General features: G+C 49.5%; 1 protein-coding gene across 1 annotated transcript; it reads right to left on the minus strand.

Moving 5' to 3' along the window:
• Nucleotides 1-2,141: 2,141 nt before the first annotated feature.
• On the minus strand, nucleotides 2,142-8,728 carry LOC144153528 (uncharacterized). The gene is made up of 2 exons (XM_077685156.1): nucleotides 7,814-8,728; nucleotides 2,142-2,249 (listed from the first exon to the last, which is right to left on the minus strand). Exons 1-2 carry the CDS (start codon nucleotides 8,726-8,728, stop codon nucleotides 2,142-2,144), a joined length of 1,023 nt encoding a protein of 340 aa, XP_077541282.1.
• Nucleotides 8,729-13,711: the final 4,983 nt, after the last annotated feature.

Consider the following 13,711-nt stretch of genomic DNA (forward strand, 5'->3'; position numbering starts at 1 on the left):
TTGGTTGGGCAAGAGGCGGCCTGGTTGGGAGCAATAGTTCGTTCCGATCAAGTTTGCTAGCGCGTTTTACTGCGTCATCAATAATCTGTGCCGGGTATTTCTGCTTTGTAAGGGAGTCACGGAGTACTGCGCAGTTTTGGTTAAAGTCGGCTCCTTGCGAGCATACTCTTTTGAAGCGAACCGCCTGACTGTAAGGTATGCTGGTCTTGTTATGCTTTACGTGGCTGCTTTCAAAGTGTAAATATTGATGGCGATCTGTGGGCTTTCTGTAAAGCTTTGTGGTTAATTTTCCGTCATGCAATGACACTGAGACGTCAAGAAAGTTGATTGTTTCAGCCGAATATTGGTGGGAGAAAGAAATTTGTGGGTGGCAGTTGTTAAAATCTCTAATGAATGAAAGAAGTTCTTGTTCGCCGTGTTGCCAAATCAGAAAAATATCATCGATAAAGCGTTTGTAATAGAAAGGTTTAAGAGAACGCTTGTCGAGAAATGTGGTTTCGAGAGAGCACATGAAAATGTTAGCGTAGCTTGGTCCGACCCTCGTGCCCATTGACGTTCCGTTGATCTGAATGTAGTGCATATCATCAAATTCAAAGTTGTTAAGCTCTAGAATTAGTTTGAGCAGCGTTGCCAGTGTTTCACTGTCGATGGGATTAGATTCGTGAAAGGCGTCATACGTTTCGACGACAGCTCGGACGCCATCGTCGTGAGGGATATTGGTGTACAGAGAAGCGACGTCCAAAGTGACGAGTAGTGAGTCGGGCGGGACGCGAAGTTCAATAATATCACTCAAGAAATGGTTTGTGTCTTTAACAAACGAAGGAAACTTAGTTGGCATTTTGTTTATCAGCGAGTCTACATAACAAGAGAGTTTTTCCGTTACCGTGCCGATGCCGGATACGATAGGACGACCTGGATTATTCTGCTTATGTATTTTGGGCAATAAGTAAAACCTACCGGCGACAGGACTAAGAGGGACAAGTGATTTTACTGCATTAGCTGCTATTTTTTTTCCTTCGGCCAAGGTTTGAAGGGTTTCCTTTATTAGAGTTTTAAACTGTTCTGTGGGATCATTAAGAACACGCTTATAAAAAGAGCTGTCGGTCAATTGTCGGAGGGCTTCATTAACATAATCACTTCTATTCATAACCACTATTGCGCCTCCCTTATCAGCCTGCTTAATAACAATGTCACTTCGCGTCGCAAGACTTTTAAGCGCATTGGTTTCCTCTGCCGAAAGGTTCTTCCGGTATGGGAGCTGCTTTTTATATATATCCAGAATGTCGCGCGTGACTGCCGAGATATAAATATCTAGGTATTTGTCGCGCTGAGTCGGGGGAGTCCAGTGTTTGTTGGAGGGCAAGGGGTCATGGGTCTCATTAGAGCTGGGATGATCATGGAAATATTCCCTGAGTCGTATATTGCGGCAGAAGTTATCTAAGTCTTTAAAGAGCGCAAAATCGTTGACACCACCGGTTGTTGGGCAGAAACTGAGACCACGAGATAGAAGACTAACTTCAGTAGGAGAAAGAGTGGCACTGGACAGGTTTACAATGCAAGATTGATCTGAATTGGCTGGATGCAGTGTTGATTCGCGCCTCTCGACGACTTCAATATCTGTCCGCTGCTGAGCATAGGTTGGTTGTGGAACACCATCACGGGAAAATTTTTTTGATTTAACCAAACCAATCTCGTGAACCCTTTTCTGCTCGTATTCCTGCAATAAATGTACTTCAAGCGGGGCAAGGTGGGACGACTTTTTGAGCTGGTTTTCAGTGTTGCGCAACGCTTTTTCTGATGACTCATAGTGATCAATGAGTATTCGTGTAATTTCAAGCGATGCATTCTTTAAAACATTATCCCATTTATCGATATGGCGCGCAGACATTCCGGACGTGGCTGGTCTTAACACAATTTGGAGGCCTTTGGGAACCTTAGATTCTTTTACGTAATTTTTAAGAGAAGCGGCATGCACCTGAGAGCGAATGCGTTTGTCAGTTATTTTTCTTAAGCACAGAAATTGGCGGGAAACATCTCGGGAAACAGCACTGCTTGATGCCTGCCTGAGCTGTCACTTTTGAGAGGAAGGTTTAGCGACGTCAACGTACTTTCGGAGTTGGTACCTGGGGCCCTCTGGAGCGCTAGAGGCGCTGCAGGAAGCACTGGGAGCATGTGGTCCAGGGGCGGTCACTGGTGTGGGACTGCTGGTACCACGGGCAGAAGATTGTTCCCCCGGGTTTTCTGTTGGCCTAGTAGGTGGGATTTTGGAGAGCACTGAGGAGGCGCCGTGGCTGGTGCTTGTAGTGTGGTTGGTTAAAGAAGGGCCTGGGGCAGTTTGCGGGCTTGGCAGCTTGCTTTCATGTGGTTGGTGGAAGGGTCCATTGATCGACGACTTGGAGACTGGTGTTTGTTTCGTAGGATGGCTGGGTGGTTCCTTAGGGGGTGCGTGGGCGACTTGTGGCAAATCCCCCGACGCGGCCCGTTGGGGATGCGAGCTTTCAAGTAGTGGAGGTGGCGGGTTTGAAGGTACGCATTCCTGCGAGCTGGAAATGGTTGCTGAAGGGGCCAGTGGTACGGGTGGCGACTGTGCATTGTGAGGCGAATTGGAACAACAGAGTTGAGAGAGCTCATCAACCGGTTTTAAGCACGAAGGCACTATTTCTGGCAGTACGCTTGGTGAGGGCCCCAATCCTGTAGCGGGGACGCTTGCACTGTCAGCCCAGGACGAAGAAGACGAATTTGTTTCTTTGAGGCACAGCTGCCTGATGTGGCTTGCCATAACGGCAACACCTTCATAGCTGGGGTGCAGTCCGTCGGCTGCACCCCATCGGCAGGGTAACAGCCACTAGTACAGCTTCAAATTTTAAGCTTAATATCAAAGGAAATTTCACTTGTGACACAGAAAATGCTATTTATCTGCTTGAATGCGCGCAATGCCGACTTCAGTACATTGGCCAGACCGCCAACTCTTTCAGACTACGTTTCAACAATCATAAGTCACACATTAGGACCCTTCCCAATCTGCCGTTATCCAAACATATAAACGCAGCTGGCCATTCGTTTGATAAAATAAAGTGACAGTTCTTGAATCCGGTTTCCGCTCGCACAATGATAGAGAAGTCAGAGAATCCTATCTTATTCACAAATTCAAATCCATGACATCAGGCTTAAACGAAAACATCGGCGCGCTGACCTTTTTGGCGCACTCATAGTCGTCTGTGTGAACTTTCACATCTTGATTACACATCTTTGTGTATGGGAATTTGTGTATGATAATGCGCGCGTGCTCGCAGTTTTACTGGTTTTAATGTTTTCACTCTACTATCAGTTTCTTTCGCCCCATCTTATATTGTTTAACAGTGACGCATTGGTCGAATGTCGTGGTTGCTCTCTTTCTAATTTGCACTGCAATTGAATGCTGGTTCTGTTGTACTGCACCCTATCTTCCCCTTTTTTTGTTTTTGTTTTGTTCGCTACAGCCATGAATGATATGTTACTGTGAAAACCAGTTATGTTTTGCTATTGCATCGCACATCATTTTTCCATATTTATCAGTTGTTCCGACGTACCACGCAGCACGTATAACCCTCTTTGCTGTGATTGGCCCTTGAAGCCTTATAAGCTTATGCTCGTGCGCTTGGATTTTATTCTGACGAAGGTCTGTCCCAGGCCGAAACGTCAATAAAGTTTGTTTGTTACCCGTTCGTCTGTTCGCTCTACGGTATTTTCACCGGGCCCATTGCATCATCTTCTGACATATATATATATATATATATATATATATATATATATATATATATATATAATATATATTGAAGAGGTGTTTATTGGCAGGGAACGGTAGCGTTCCAGGTGACGGTGTTCAGGTAGGCACTGAGACTAGCCGGAGCGATGATCACGTTGCAGCGAGCTATCAGAGATCGTGGCGCGTTCTCTCCGAGGCCGGTGCTACCTCCTCGTCATCTTCACAGTCCCCATTCACTACGTACCCATTATTGCCCACGGCCACCGTATCAGAGCATACCCACACGGGGCATAGTGCGTCCTTCGCAGTGCCTGATAGCATACTCTAAGTGGGCAAATCTTTTGCACTACAATTACCCCCCGCGGACATAAGAAGCCATCCTGGCGACCTAAGAGCAAGATAAAACCATCGATTCGTGGTAAGCCTTGAGACGGTCAACGTGCACAGTTTCGCGACCGCGACAACGAAGGTACGGAGACAACGTGAGCGGCTCAACTACGTAGTTCACTGGAGATGCGCGCTCGATTACACGGTAAGGACCATGATATTTGGACAGCAACTTCTGAGCAAGACCAGGAACAGTCGAGGGTATCCACAGCCACACAAGAGAACCGGCAGCGAACTCAGGGGGCGGTGTTCCGTCGTCGTGACGCTGCTTCTGGCAAGATTGCTCCTCAGAAGTCAGGGCCCGGGCGAGCTGGCGACACTCTTCGGCGTGTCGAGATGCCTGTGACATGGGGGTACATCCAGATGCATCTGGTCGGTACGGCAGGATGGTGTCGAGCGGACATGACGGCTCGCGGACGTAGAGGAGAAAGAAAGGCGAAAACCCCGTAGTTGCTTGAGTGGCGGTGTTGTACGCATAAGTTACGTACGGAAGAACTTGGTCCCAGTCGGTGTGGTCTGCCGAAACATAAGTTGCCAGCATATCGCCCAGTGTCCGATTAAATCTTTCCGTGAGCCCATTGGTCTGTGGATGGTAAGTAGTAGTGGTGCGGTGGATAACGTTGCACTTTGCGAGCAGGGCTTCAATTACTTCAGATAGAAACACACGGCCTCGGTCACTGAGCAACTCTCTAGGGGCACCGTGACGAAGAATGAACCGGCGTAGGAGAAATGAGGCGACCTCGCGGGCGTTAGCGGCTGGTAGTGCGGCGGTTTCAGCGTATCTCGTTAAGTGGTCTACCGCGACGATGGCCCAGCGGTTTCCAGAAGCCGTGTAGGGGAGCGGCCCATACAAATCGATTCGTACGCGGTCGAAAGGTCGTACTGGACACGGCAGGGGCTGCAACGGAACCGGCGGTTGGTTTGGTGGGGACTTGCGGCGTTGACATTTTTCGCAGGAACGGACGAACTTGGTGACCAAAGTGTACATTCCACGCCAATAGTACCGCATGCGGAGACGTCGGTATAGCGAAGTGAGTGGTCTGTCGCCGTACAGCTCGAGGGGAATTTGGCGAAGAGGGGTTTCTCAGACAGTCCAAAAGAGACGTGATCCAGGGATCCTTGCGCTGCTCGCGAGGCATCTCGTCAAGTGACAGAGAGGACAGAATTCCGTCTATGGATGACAAAAAGGCACCGTCGGCGGTCACAGGAGAGCGTGAGAGCGCATCGGCGTCGGTGTGTTTGCGGCCAGATCGAAAGAGCACTCGAATATCGTACTCTTGTAAGCGAAGGGCCCACCTTCCAAGACGACCAGACGGATCCTTCAAAGAAGATAGCCAGCATAGGGCGTGGTGGTCGGTGATTACGTCGAAGGGCCTGCCGTACAAGTAGGGACGAAATTTGCTTATGGCCCACACAATAGCCAGGCACTCTTTCTCCGTGACAGAGTAGTTTTCCTCCGCTCTTGTGAGTGTCCGGCTCGCATAAGCAACGACGTATTCGTCGAAGCCAGATTTCCGTTGGGCGAGCACAGCGCCCAGGCCAACACCGCTGGCGTCAGTATGAAGCTCAGTGGGGGCCGACGGGTCGAAATGGCGGAGGATCGGCGGACACGTAAGCACAGAACGGAGCTTTTTGAAAGCCTCGTCACAGTCTGAAGACCAATGAGCGATGTCGTTGGACCCGTTCACGTTCAGAAGCTTCGTTAGAGGTGCCGTTATCGACGCAAAGTTCCTCACGAATCGTCGGAAGTACGAGCAGAGGCCGATAAAGCTTCGGAGCTGCCTGGTGGTGGTGGGCTTAAGAAACTCGGCGACCGCACGAAGTTTGTCAGGATCAGGACTGACGCCATCTTTGGACACAACGTGACCTAAAATTGTAAGTTGGCGGGCAGCAAAGCGGCACTTCTTGAGGTTAAGCTGAAGTCCTGCATCAGTGAGGCATTTCAAGACTTGTCGGAGGCGGGTAATATGCGTGTCGATATCGGAAGAAAAGACGACAATATCATCAAGGTAACACAGGCAGGTTTTCCACTTTAGGCCGCGCAAAACATTGTCCATCATGCGTTCAAACGTTGCAGGCGCGTTGCAAAGGCCAAAAGGCATGACGGTAAACTCGTACAAGCCATTTGGTGTTACAAAGGCCGTTTTCTCCCGATCAGCATCCGCCATGGGGACCTGCCAGTAGCCAGACCTTAAATCAAGGGAAGAAAAGAACTCGGATCCTTGCAAAGTGTCGAGGGCGTCGTCGATTCTGGGGAGAGGGTAGACATCCTTGCGTGTTATTTTGTTGAGTCGGCCATAATCAACACAGAAGCGAATGGATCCGTCCTTCTTTGTGACGAGAACAACCGGTGACGCCCACGGGCTGTTCGAAGGCTGTAATACGCCACGTTCAAGCATGTCGTCCACATGACTGTCAATAACGCCACGTTCTTGGCTGACACACGATACGGCCGTTGTCGTAATGGCGGGTGAGTTCCTGTGTCGATGTGGTGAGTAACTGTAGATGAGCGTCCCAAGGAGGACGTCTGGCAGTCGAAAGATGAGATGAACTCTGGAAGCATGGCGAGAAGTCGGTTTCGTTCAGGCGCAGGAAGACTCTCGTCGATTGAGCGAAGGAAAACCGAGGTATCCGGGGCTGGAGCGGAGGGGTCGAGGAGATCAAGTGAAGCGTCCGATGAGTTATCGGGAACGTCGGTGACGAGGAGGGTGTCAATCTCTTCTACACGACCCAGGAACTCACCACGAAACAGTGTAGCTGGAGAGGAATAGGGGTTGCAAATAAACATGGAGCTGAACCCATGCTACATTTCTAAAACTGCGAACGGCAGCGGGAAGCATTGTCGGAGGCAAAACAGCTCGGAAGGGCTGAGCAGCACTGCGGCGTCCGGAACTGAGCCGCACAGAACGGGTACAAGTACGGCAGAGGTAGGAGGAACGTCGGTGTCTTCGGCGACAACTAGGCGAAAAGAGGCAGGGTGTTCGTCCGATGAGGCGTCTTGAACTGAAAATAACTCCAGCTGAGCACGGGCGCAATCGATGACGGCGTGGTGGGTCGACAGAAAATCCCAACCGAGAATGACGTCGTGGGAGCACGAAGTGAGCACGATAAACTCAATGGGGTAAGTGATGTGTTCAATGGTGACCCGTGCTGTGCACGCAGCAACAGGCCAGATGTGTTGTGCGCTGGCGGTGCGGAGTGTGAGGTCGGACACTGGCGTCGTCACTTTGCGTAATTTGCGGCAGACCGTTTCGCTGATTACTGACACGGCAGCACCGGTATCGACAAGGGCGATTACGGCGAGTCCTTCAACAATAACATTAATGGCATTATGGGGCGAAAATCGAGGACTTAAGGTTTTCGACGTGGAGGCAGCTCTTGCCTCAGAAACTGCGGCGACTAGTTTTCCTCCTGTGTTGGGTCAACGCGGGGACGCATTGGCGAGATAGATCGGCGACGCGGCGAGGACGACCTGCGGCTGTTGAATGTCGGTCGGGCGGCAGGAGGCGAGTTCCACGGCGGCAAGGGCGACTACTGACGAAGTGGCGGCTCATACACGACGTAGGACGGCGAATGAAACGACTGATCGTATGAGACGGCTTGGCGGCGACAGTAACGGGCGACATGGCCGGCGACACGACACACAAAGCAGATAGGGCGGTTATCAGGCGTTCGCCACACGTTGGGCGCATGAGGTGCTGGTCGGGGCGGCGACACTGATGGAATCTGCGGCGATCGTGGGGCGCAAAGCGGTGCCTGCTGGCGAGATCGTAACAATGCTGCTGTGTAGGTTAGCGGCGACGATATGGGAGCAGCCACAGGCCCGGATGGGCAGGCCGAAGGGAGAGCATCGGCGAATTGTTCCCGTATCGCTTGCTGAGGTGTTGAAGACAATGGGGGCGCTGACACCGTAGCGGGTGCACACGATAGAAGAGATAGTTGACGCGCGATTTCTTGGCGAATAAAATCTTGAATGCGGGGCATGAGGGAAGACTCCTCGCTGCCGACGACCAATCCCGAAAGGGGCTCTCCCGGCTGTGACGCTGAGCGCCGCGTGAGAAGCCGCTGCTTGCGGAGCTCGTCGAAGCTCTGACACCAGTTGATGACGTCCCCGACAGTCTGTGGATCCTTACTCAGCAACATCTGAAAGGCGTCGTCGTCTATCCCCTTAAGGAGATGCTTGATCTTGTCAGCCTCGCTCATAGAAGGGTCTGCCCGCTTGCACAGGCCGATAACGTCTTCTATGTAACTCGTGAATGTTTCGCCTTTGTTCTGCGCCCGCTCTCGCAAAAGTTGTTCGGCGAGAAGTTTACGCACGGCTGGGCGGCCAAACACTTTCATAAAATCGGTCTTGAAAGCTGACCAAGACTGCAAGTCGGCTCCGTGGTTCAGGTACCACATCTCAGCGAGTCGCTTGAGGTAGAATGGGACATTGTTGAGCTTCATCCTGTCATCCCATCTGTTATGTGCGCTCACCCTTTCATACGACGCCAGCCAATCCTCGACGTCCTGGTCGTCATCGCCATAAAACATGGGTGGGTCTCGCTCGCGGATTGCACCGGAACAGACGATCGGGGGTTGCGAGGGAGACGTCATTTCCCAAGGGTCGTCAGTGGACAGGACACGACGGAGACTTCTGCTTCGTAACTCCAGGCTGCGGTGAGGACGGGAACCCGCACACTCCACCAATTGAAGAGGTGTTTATTGGCAGGGAATGGTAGCGTTCCAGGTGACGGTGTTCAGGTAGGCACTGAGACTAGCCGGGCCCGGAGCGATGATCACGTTGCAGCGAGCTATCAGAGATTGTGGCGCGTTCTCTCCGAGGCCGGTGCTATCTCCTCCTCGTCTTCACATTCCCCATTGACTACGTACCCATTATTGCCCATGGCCACCGTATCAGAGCATACCAACACGGGGCATAGTGCGTCCTTCGCAGTGCCTGATAGCATACTTTAAGTGGGCAAATCTTTTGCACTACAATATATATATATATATATATATATATATATATATATATATATATAAATCTAGAGAAAGATAAAACTCACAAAGCGCGCGCGCAGAAATAGTATAATTAAAGAATCGGACGCACAGCAAGAACAAAAACAAACAAGGTTTACTTACGTAGCGGCAACGGGGCTCGCCTTCATCAGAGTACAGTTACATGATGTTGCTGTCACAAACATTTGGAACACATTTCTTATATAGCTTTGCAGAAAACTGTGAGAAGGAGGGGAAGATGTTTCGGAAACGGAAAGTTGCATGCAGTCGGGCCACGCCTATGTTACAACAACAACAACCAATAAAAAGGGGGAGGAGCGAGGGAGAGAAAGGGGTCGTGTTAGCAATGCAGCGTTCAAGGTTGCACCATGACCGGTCAACGTATGCCGCGCGGGCTGCAAGTTCAGACAATGCGGGAAACTGGACAACTGCGGTTTGAAAAGAAAGGGAAGAGTATACAGTAAGGTATTCAGGGGCTGGGGAGACTGGTTGGGGCGGAAGGGAAGATGGGTGTGCCCCCCGCGGATGAAGAGAATAGATAGGGGGCACAAAAGAGCATTTCACAGAAGCTAGCAACTGAACAAGAAATAGGTAGGGTCACAAAGGGTTGCAAACATCAATGGGTTCCAAACATGAAAAATGGCATTGTTGAGCCGCATTAGGCTAATAAAGCTGCTGTATTTGGAGAGTTTCTGCGAATTCTGATCGGAAAATCAAGGGTAGGATTAATGAACATAATTATAAAAATTATGAGGCCGCCAATTTTATTCGAGGGATAAGCACGTTAGTTTTCCGTAACTTTCATTAATCCGAAGTGTGGCTCACCCAAACTTATAAATGAGATAAGATTCCCGAACCTCGCGGTCGTGGTGCGTTTTCAAGGCGGATTCTAAAGTCGTTGCTTTAAGATGTTCAAATGCATGCCCGGTACTGTTCACATGTATTGACAGCGGCAAATAAGGTCAGCTTTTTGCTTGCATGAGAGCGGTGATTATTGACCCGTATTCGGAAGGGTGTTTCAGTTTGGCCGATATATTGTTGCCTACAAACAGTGCACTCTAGAAGGTATACGACATTAGCGGAGTCACACGAAAAGTTACCTTTTATATGTACGTAGTAGTCTGAAGCCGTGCTGGTGGCGCGCTGTGTAGTGGTCATGTGTGGGCATACTTTACATCGGGGTTTATTACAGGGCATGCAGCCAGTAGTTTCCGGTCGGTTGATACGAGAGTTAGTAAGAAAGTCGCCTAAATTCTTATTACGCACGTAGAGAACACGTGGTGGTTCGGGGAATATGCTTTTTTAGCGGTCACTTTGCATTAGGATATTGTGATGTTTCTTTAGTACGGTTGACACTCTTGGAGCGGAGGATGAGTGGGTTAAAGCTAAGTTAGATTGCGGGTTACCATTGGGGGCTTTTTTCTTACAGATTTCGTTGCGGTATAATTGGTTGGCTCGCACAATTGAGTCGTCGATAACTTTTTCCGGATATTTTTTATTCATGAGGGTGGTCTTGAGTTCCCGACAGTTTGAGTCAAAGTCGGCTTGGTTTGAGCAAATTCTTCTAAATCGGTGGGCTTGGCTGTAAGATATTGCTATCTTGCAGTGTCTGACGTGGCTTCTTCGGAAGTGCAAATGCTTTTTATATGATTCTATCTATATGATTTAGTTTTCTATATGATTTGGTTTTCTATATGATTTAGTTTGAAGCCGACCTTGGGAGGTAGTAACGTGACGTCCAGAATGTTTACACTGTGTTCCGAATACGAATGAGCAAGGGAAATACTAGGATGGGCTAGGTTAAATGCCTCGATGAAGGTGAGGAGCTCCGCCTGACCGTGTTGCCAGATCATGAATATGTCATCAATATACCTTTTATAGTACATTGGCTTTAAATTTTGGGTGTGACATGACCCCTTTCTCTCTTTCGCTCCCCCCACCTTTTTTTATTGGTTGTTGTTGTTGTAACATAGGCGTGGCCCGACTGCATGCAACTCTCCGTTTCCGAAACATCTTCCGCTCCTTCTCACAGTTTTTTTCAAAGCTATATAAGAAATTTGTTCCAAATGTTTGTGACAGCAAAATCATGTAACTGTACTCTAATGAAGGCAAGTCCAGTTGCCGCTACGTAAGTAAACCTTGTTGGTTATTGTTCTTGCTGTGTATCCGACTCTTATACTATTTCTGCGCGCTTTGTGAGTTTTATCTCTCTCAAGATTTGTTTCTACCATAAGCGCTGACAGGATCACAGCAAAGAGCATAATCTGGAAATTTCCGGAAACTGAAACCACAACAGTTGTGATCGGGGACTCCCAGACCAAGTATTTGTATCATCACTTCGATCCCCTCTGCCCTGGAACCCCCGCTTTTGTTTCTCAGCCTGGCGCATGCATTGCTGACGCACGCTCACTGATCGACTTTATCCCTGCCTCTGCCACTACAGTTTTTCTGCATGTTGGTACTAATCATATCAGCTCTACTTCCGCTGAACTTGCTTTCTCTGACTACCGCTCACTGACTGACCTCATTTTGAATGTCGGCCGAACATTTCCACTATATACGCCAGTCTCATTCTTCCCCGCTCCGCTAACCGCCGCCGCGACTAACACATCTCTCGCTTCGCTCGCTGCTGCAACGAAAAGGCACGCCGTTTCAACTCACTTTTCCGAGAATTTTGCCGCCACTCACGCTTTGTCCGCTTCGTCGATCATGGCTTTGAGAACCTTTAAGCCTACCGAGTACTCGCTGCGGATGGCTTACACCCAAGCTTCGAGGGTGAGGCCTTGCTGTCCTGCCTCATTCGTGCACTCTGCTTCATGCAACAGCGCTGCAATCCTCTGCGCTGGCGCGACTTCGCATGCACCGCCGACCCAATTGCAGCCCCGGCTATCTTGCCAAATGACAGCGACTTTCCACCACTTCCTCCAATTCTATCCAGTGTAAGGACCCCGGAGCAGTGTCGTGCCAGCAGCCCAGCTCCACCACACCCCAGATCCACCGCAACCCCGAAGTCTACGGACGAGCGTCTCGCCAGCGGCATGCCAACCCCAACTGGCAAACCTGCAGCGGCCACAACTCCCCGAGGGAACGCTCGCGGCGACACTACGAAGCTCCCTGACCAGCGCCGCACCAACAGCATGCCACGCCCAACGTCCGCATCTTCAGCGACCGCCGAGCCAACGAAAAAAAAACAGCAGCGCGTCCGCCGGACCTTCCGGGGTCCAAAATCTAGCCCTCCGTGCCACATGCCCCTACAACCTTCGAAAGAATCAGCATAGCAGAAACTGACTACAACACAAAAAAAACAGGGAACGCGGCCTCCTTCCCCATTTCTAGACAGTTTTTAAAGCTAAGAAAAATAACCGAAAAGCGCATACGTTCCGAATTAAACGTTTCCGCTCTTGCACAGTATTTGACGGCCGCGGTAGCTCCCAGGGGTCTTAGAATTAGAATAAATCCTGCTACTACCGAACTCTCCCCGTCCAACATTAATAAGTGGAAACAGGTACTCGGTAAAGCATCTTCACAATTAACTGAAATAATCCTCAATCACTGCGAAACTACGGCCCATTCTCTCAGAAAGAATGAGGAACTACTTAGTCAGGAACTAAGCAAAAGAGAGTTGAACCTGTTAAGCGACTACGAATTCAAGACGGCCGCCGCCATATCCCGAACGAAGGACACAAAATTTAACAGAGATGAGATTTCTAACACTGGCCACACGCGTAAGAACCTAACAAGCTCAGGCACTAGTAACTGCCCCCACTCTGACAATACGACCGATAATGTTGTCCCTACGACTGTAATAAATGCTTGGACTACTGCACCCCAAACAGTTCAGTTGAACCCCTGTACTAATACTTTTCCCTCGTCTGGCGTCACAAAATAAAATCTTACGGGAATGTAATGAACCCTTCAAGTATAACCCTCTCCCCAGCTCAGATGAACGTCTTCTCAAAGGGCCTAAACTTTTGCCCGGCTAGTGGTGGTTTTGATGAATTTCAACTTTTTAAATACTTAGATAACTTTGCCAGAAACTTGAGGCTACGAGAATACGTCTACGATCACCCCGCCACGGAAGAAGCCCCCAGAACCCTACGTAGCTATAAGCACTGGACCCCTCCCACACAGCGTGATAGTTACCTCGACATGTACATCAAAGCTGTCCAACGCGATGTGCGAAAAGCATCCCAAACACAAATTTCTTTCCACCACAACATGACTACCAACGAAAAGAAAGCCTTAGAGGAATAAGCAAGCTGTCTTGACATAATTAATAAACCTGCCGACAAGGGAGGCACAATCGTAATCCTTAACAAAACAGACTATGTTAAAGAGGCCAATAAGCAACTATCGGTATCGACGTTCTATGAAGCACTACCCAATGATCCCACTCAAGACTATAAGCAAATTGTCAAAGATAAACTTGCTGAGCTTGTTAAAAATAAAACAATAAATGAAACCACGGCTCGTTCCCTGACCCCCTTAAGCCCAGTAGCCGGTAAAGTCTATCTTCTCCCAAAGATTCACAACGTTAACAACCCAGGGCGCCCCATTGTTTCTGGAATTAACACTGTT

This window comes from Haemaphysalis longicornis, unplaced genomic scaffold (assembly GCF_048455015.1).
Source record: "Haemaphysalis longicornis isolate Haplotype H1 unplaced genomic scaffold, Haemaphysalis longicornis Haplotype H1 scaffold_9, whole genome shotgun sequence".
NCBI lineage: Eukaryota > Metazoa > Arthropoda > Arachnida > Ixodida > Ixodidae > Haemaphysalis > Haemaphysalis longicornis.

What these genes read in the sequence shown, in the direction of transcription:
- LOC144153528 (XM_077685156.1), bottom strand. Translation starts at nt 8,728, where the DNA reads ATGACGTCTCCCTCGCAACCCCCGATCGTCTGTTCCGGTGCAATCCGC. An exon ending in CAGCACCTCATGCGCCCAAC is followed by an intron (nt 2,250 to 7,813) that starts GTGTGGCGAACG and finishes CCCACCTACTAG; the next exon opens with GCCAACAGAAAACCCGGGGG.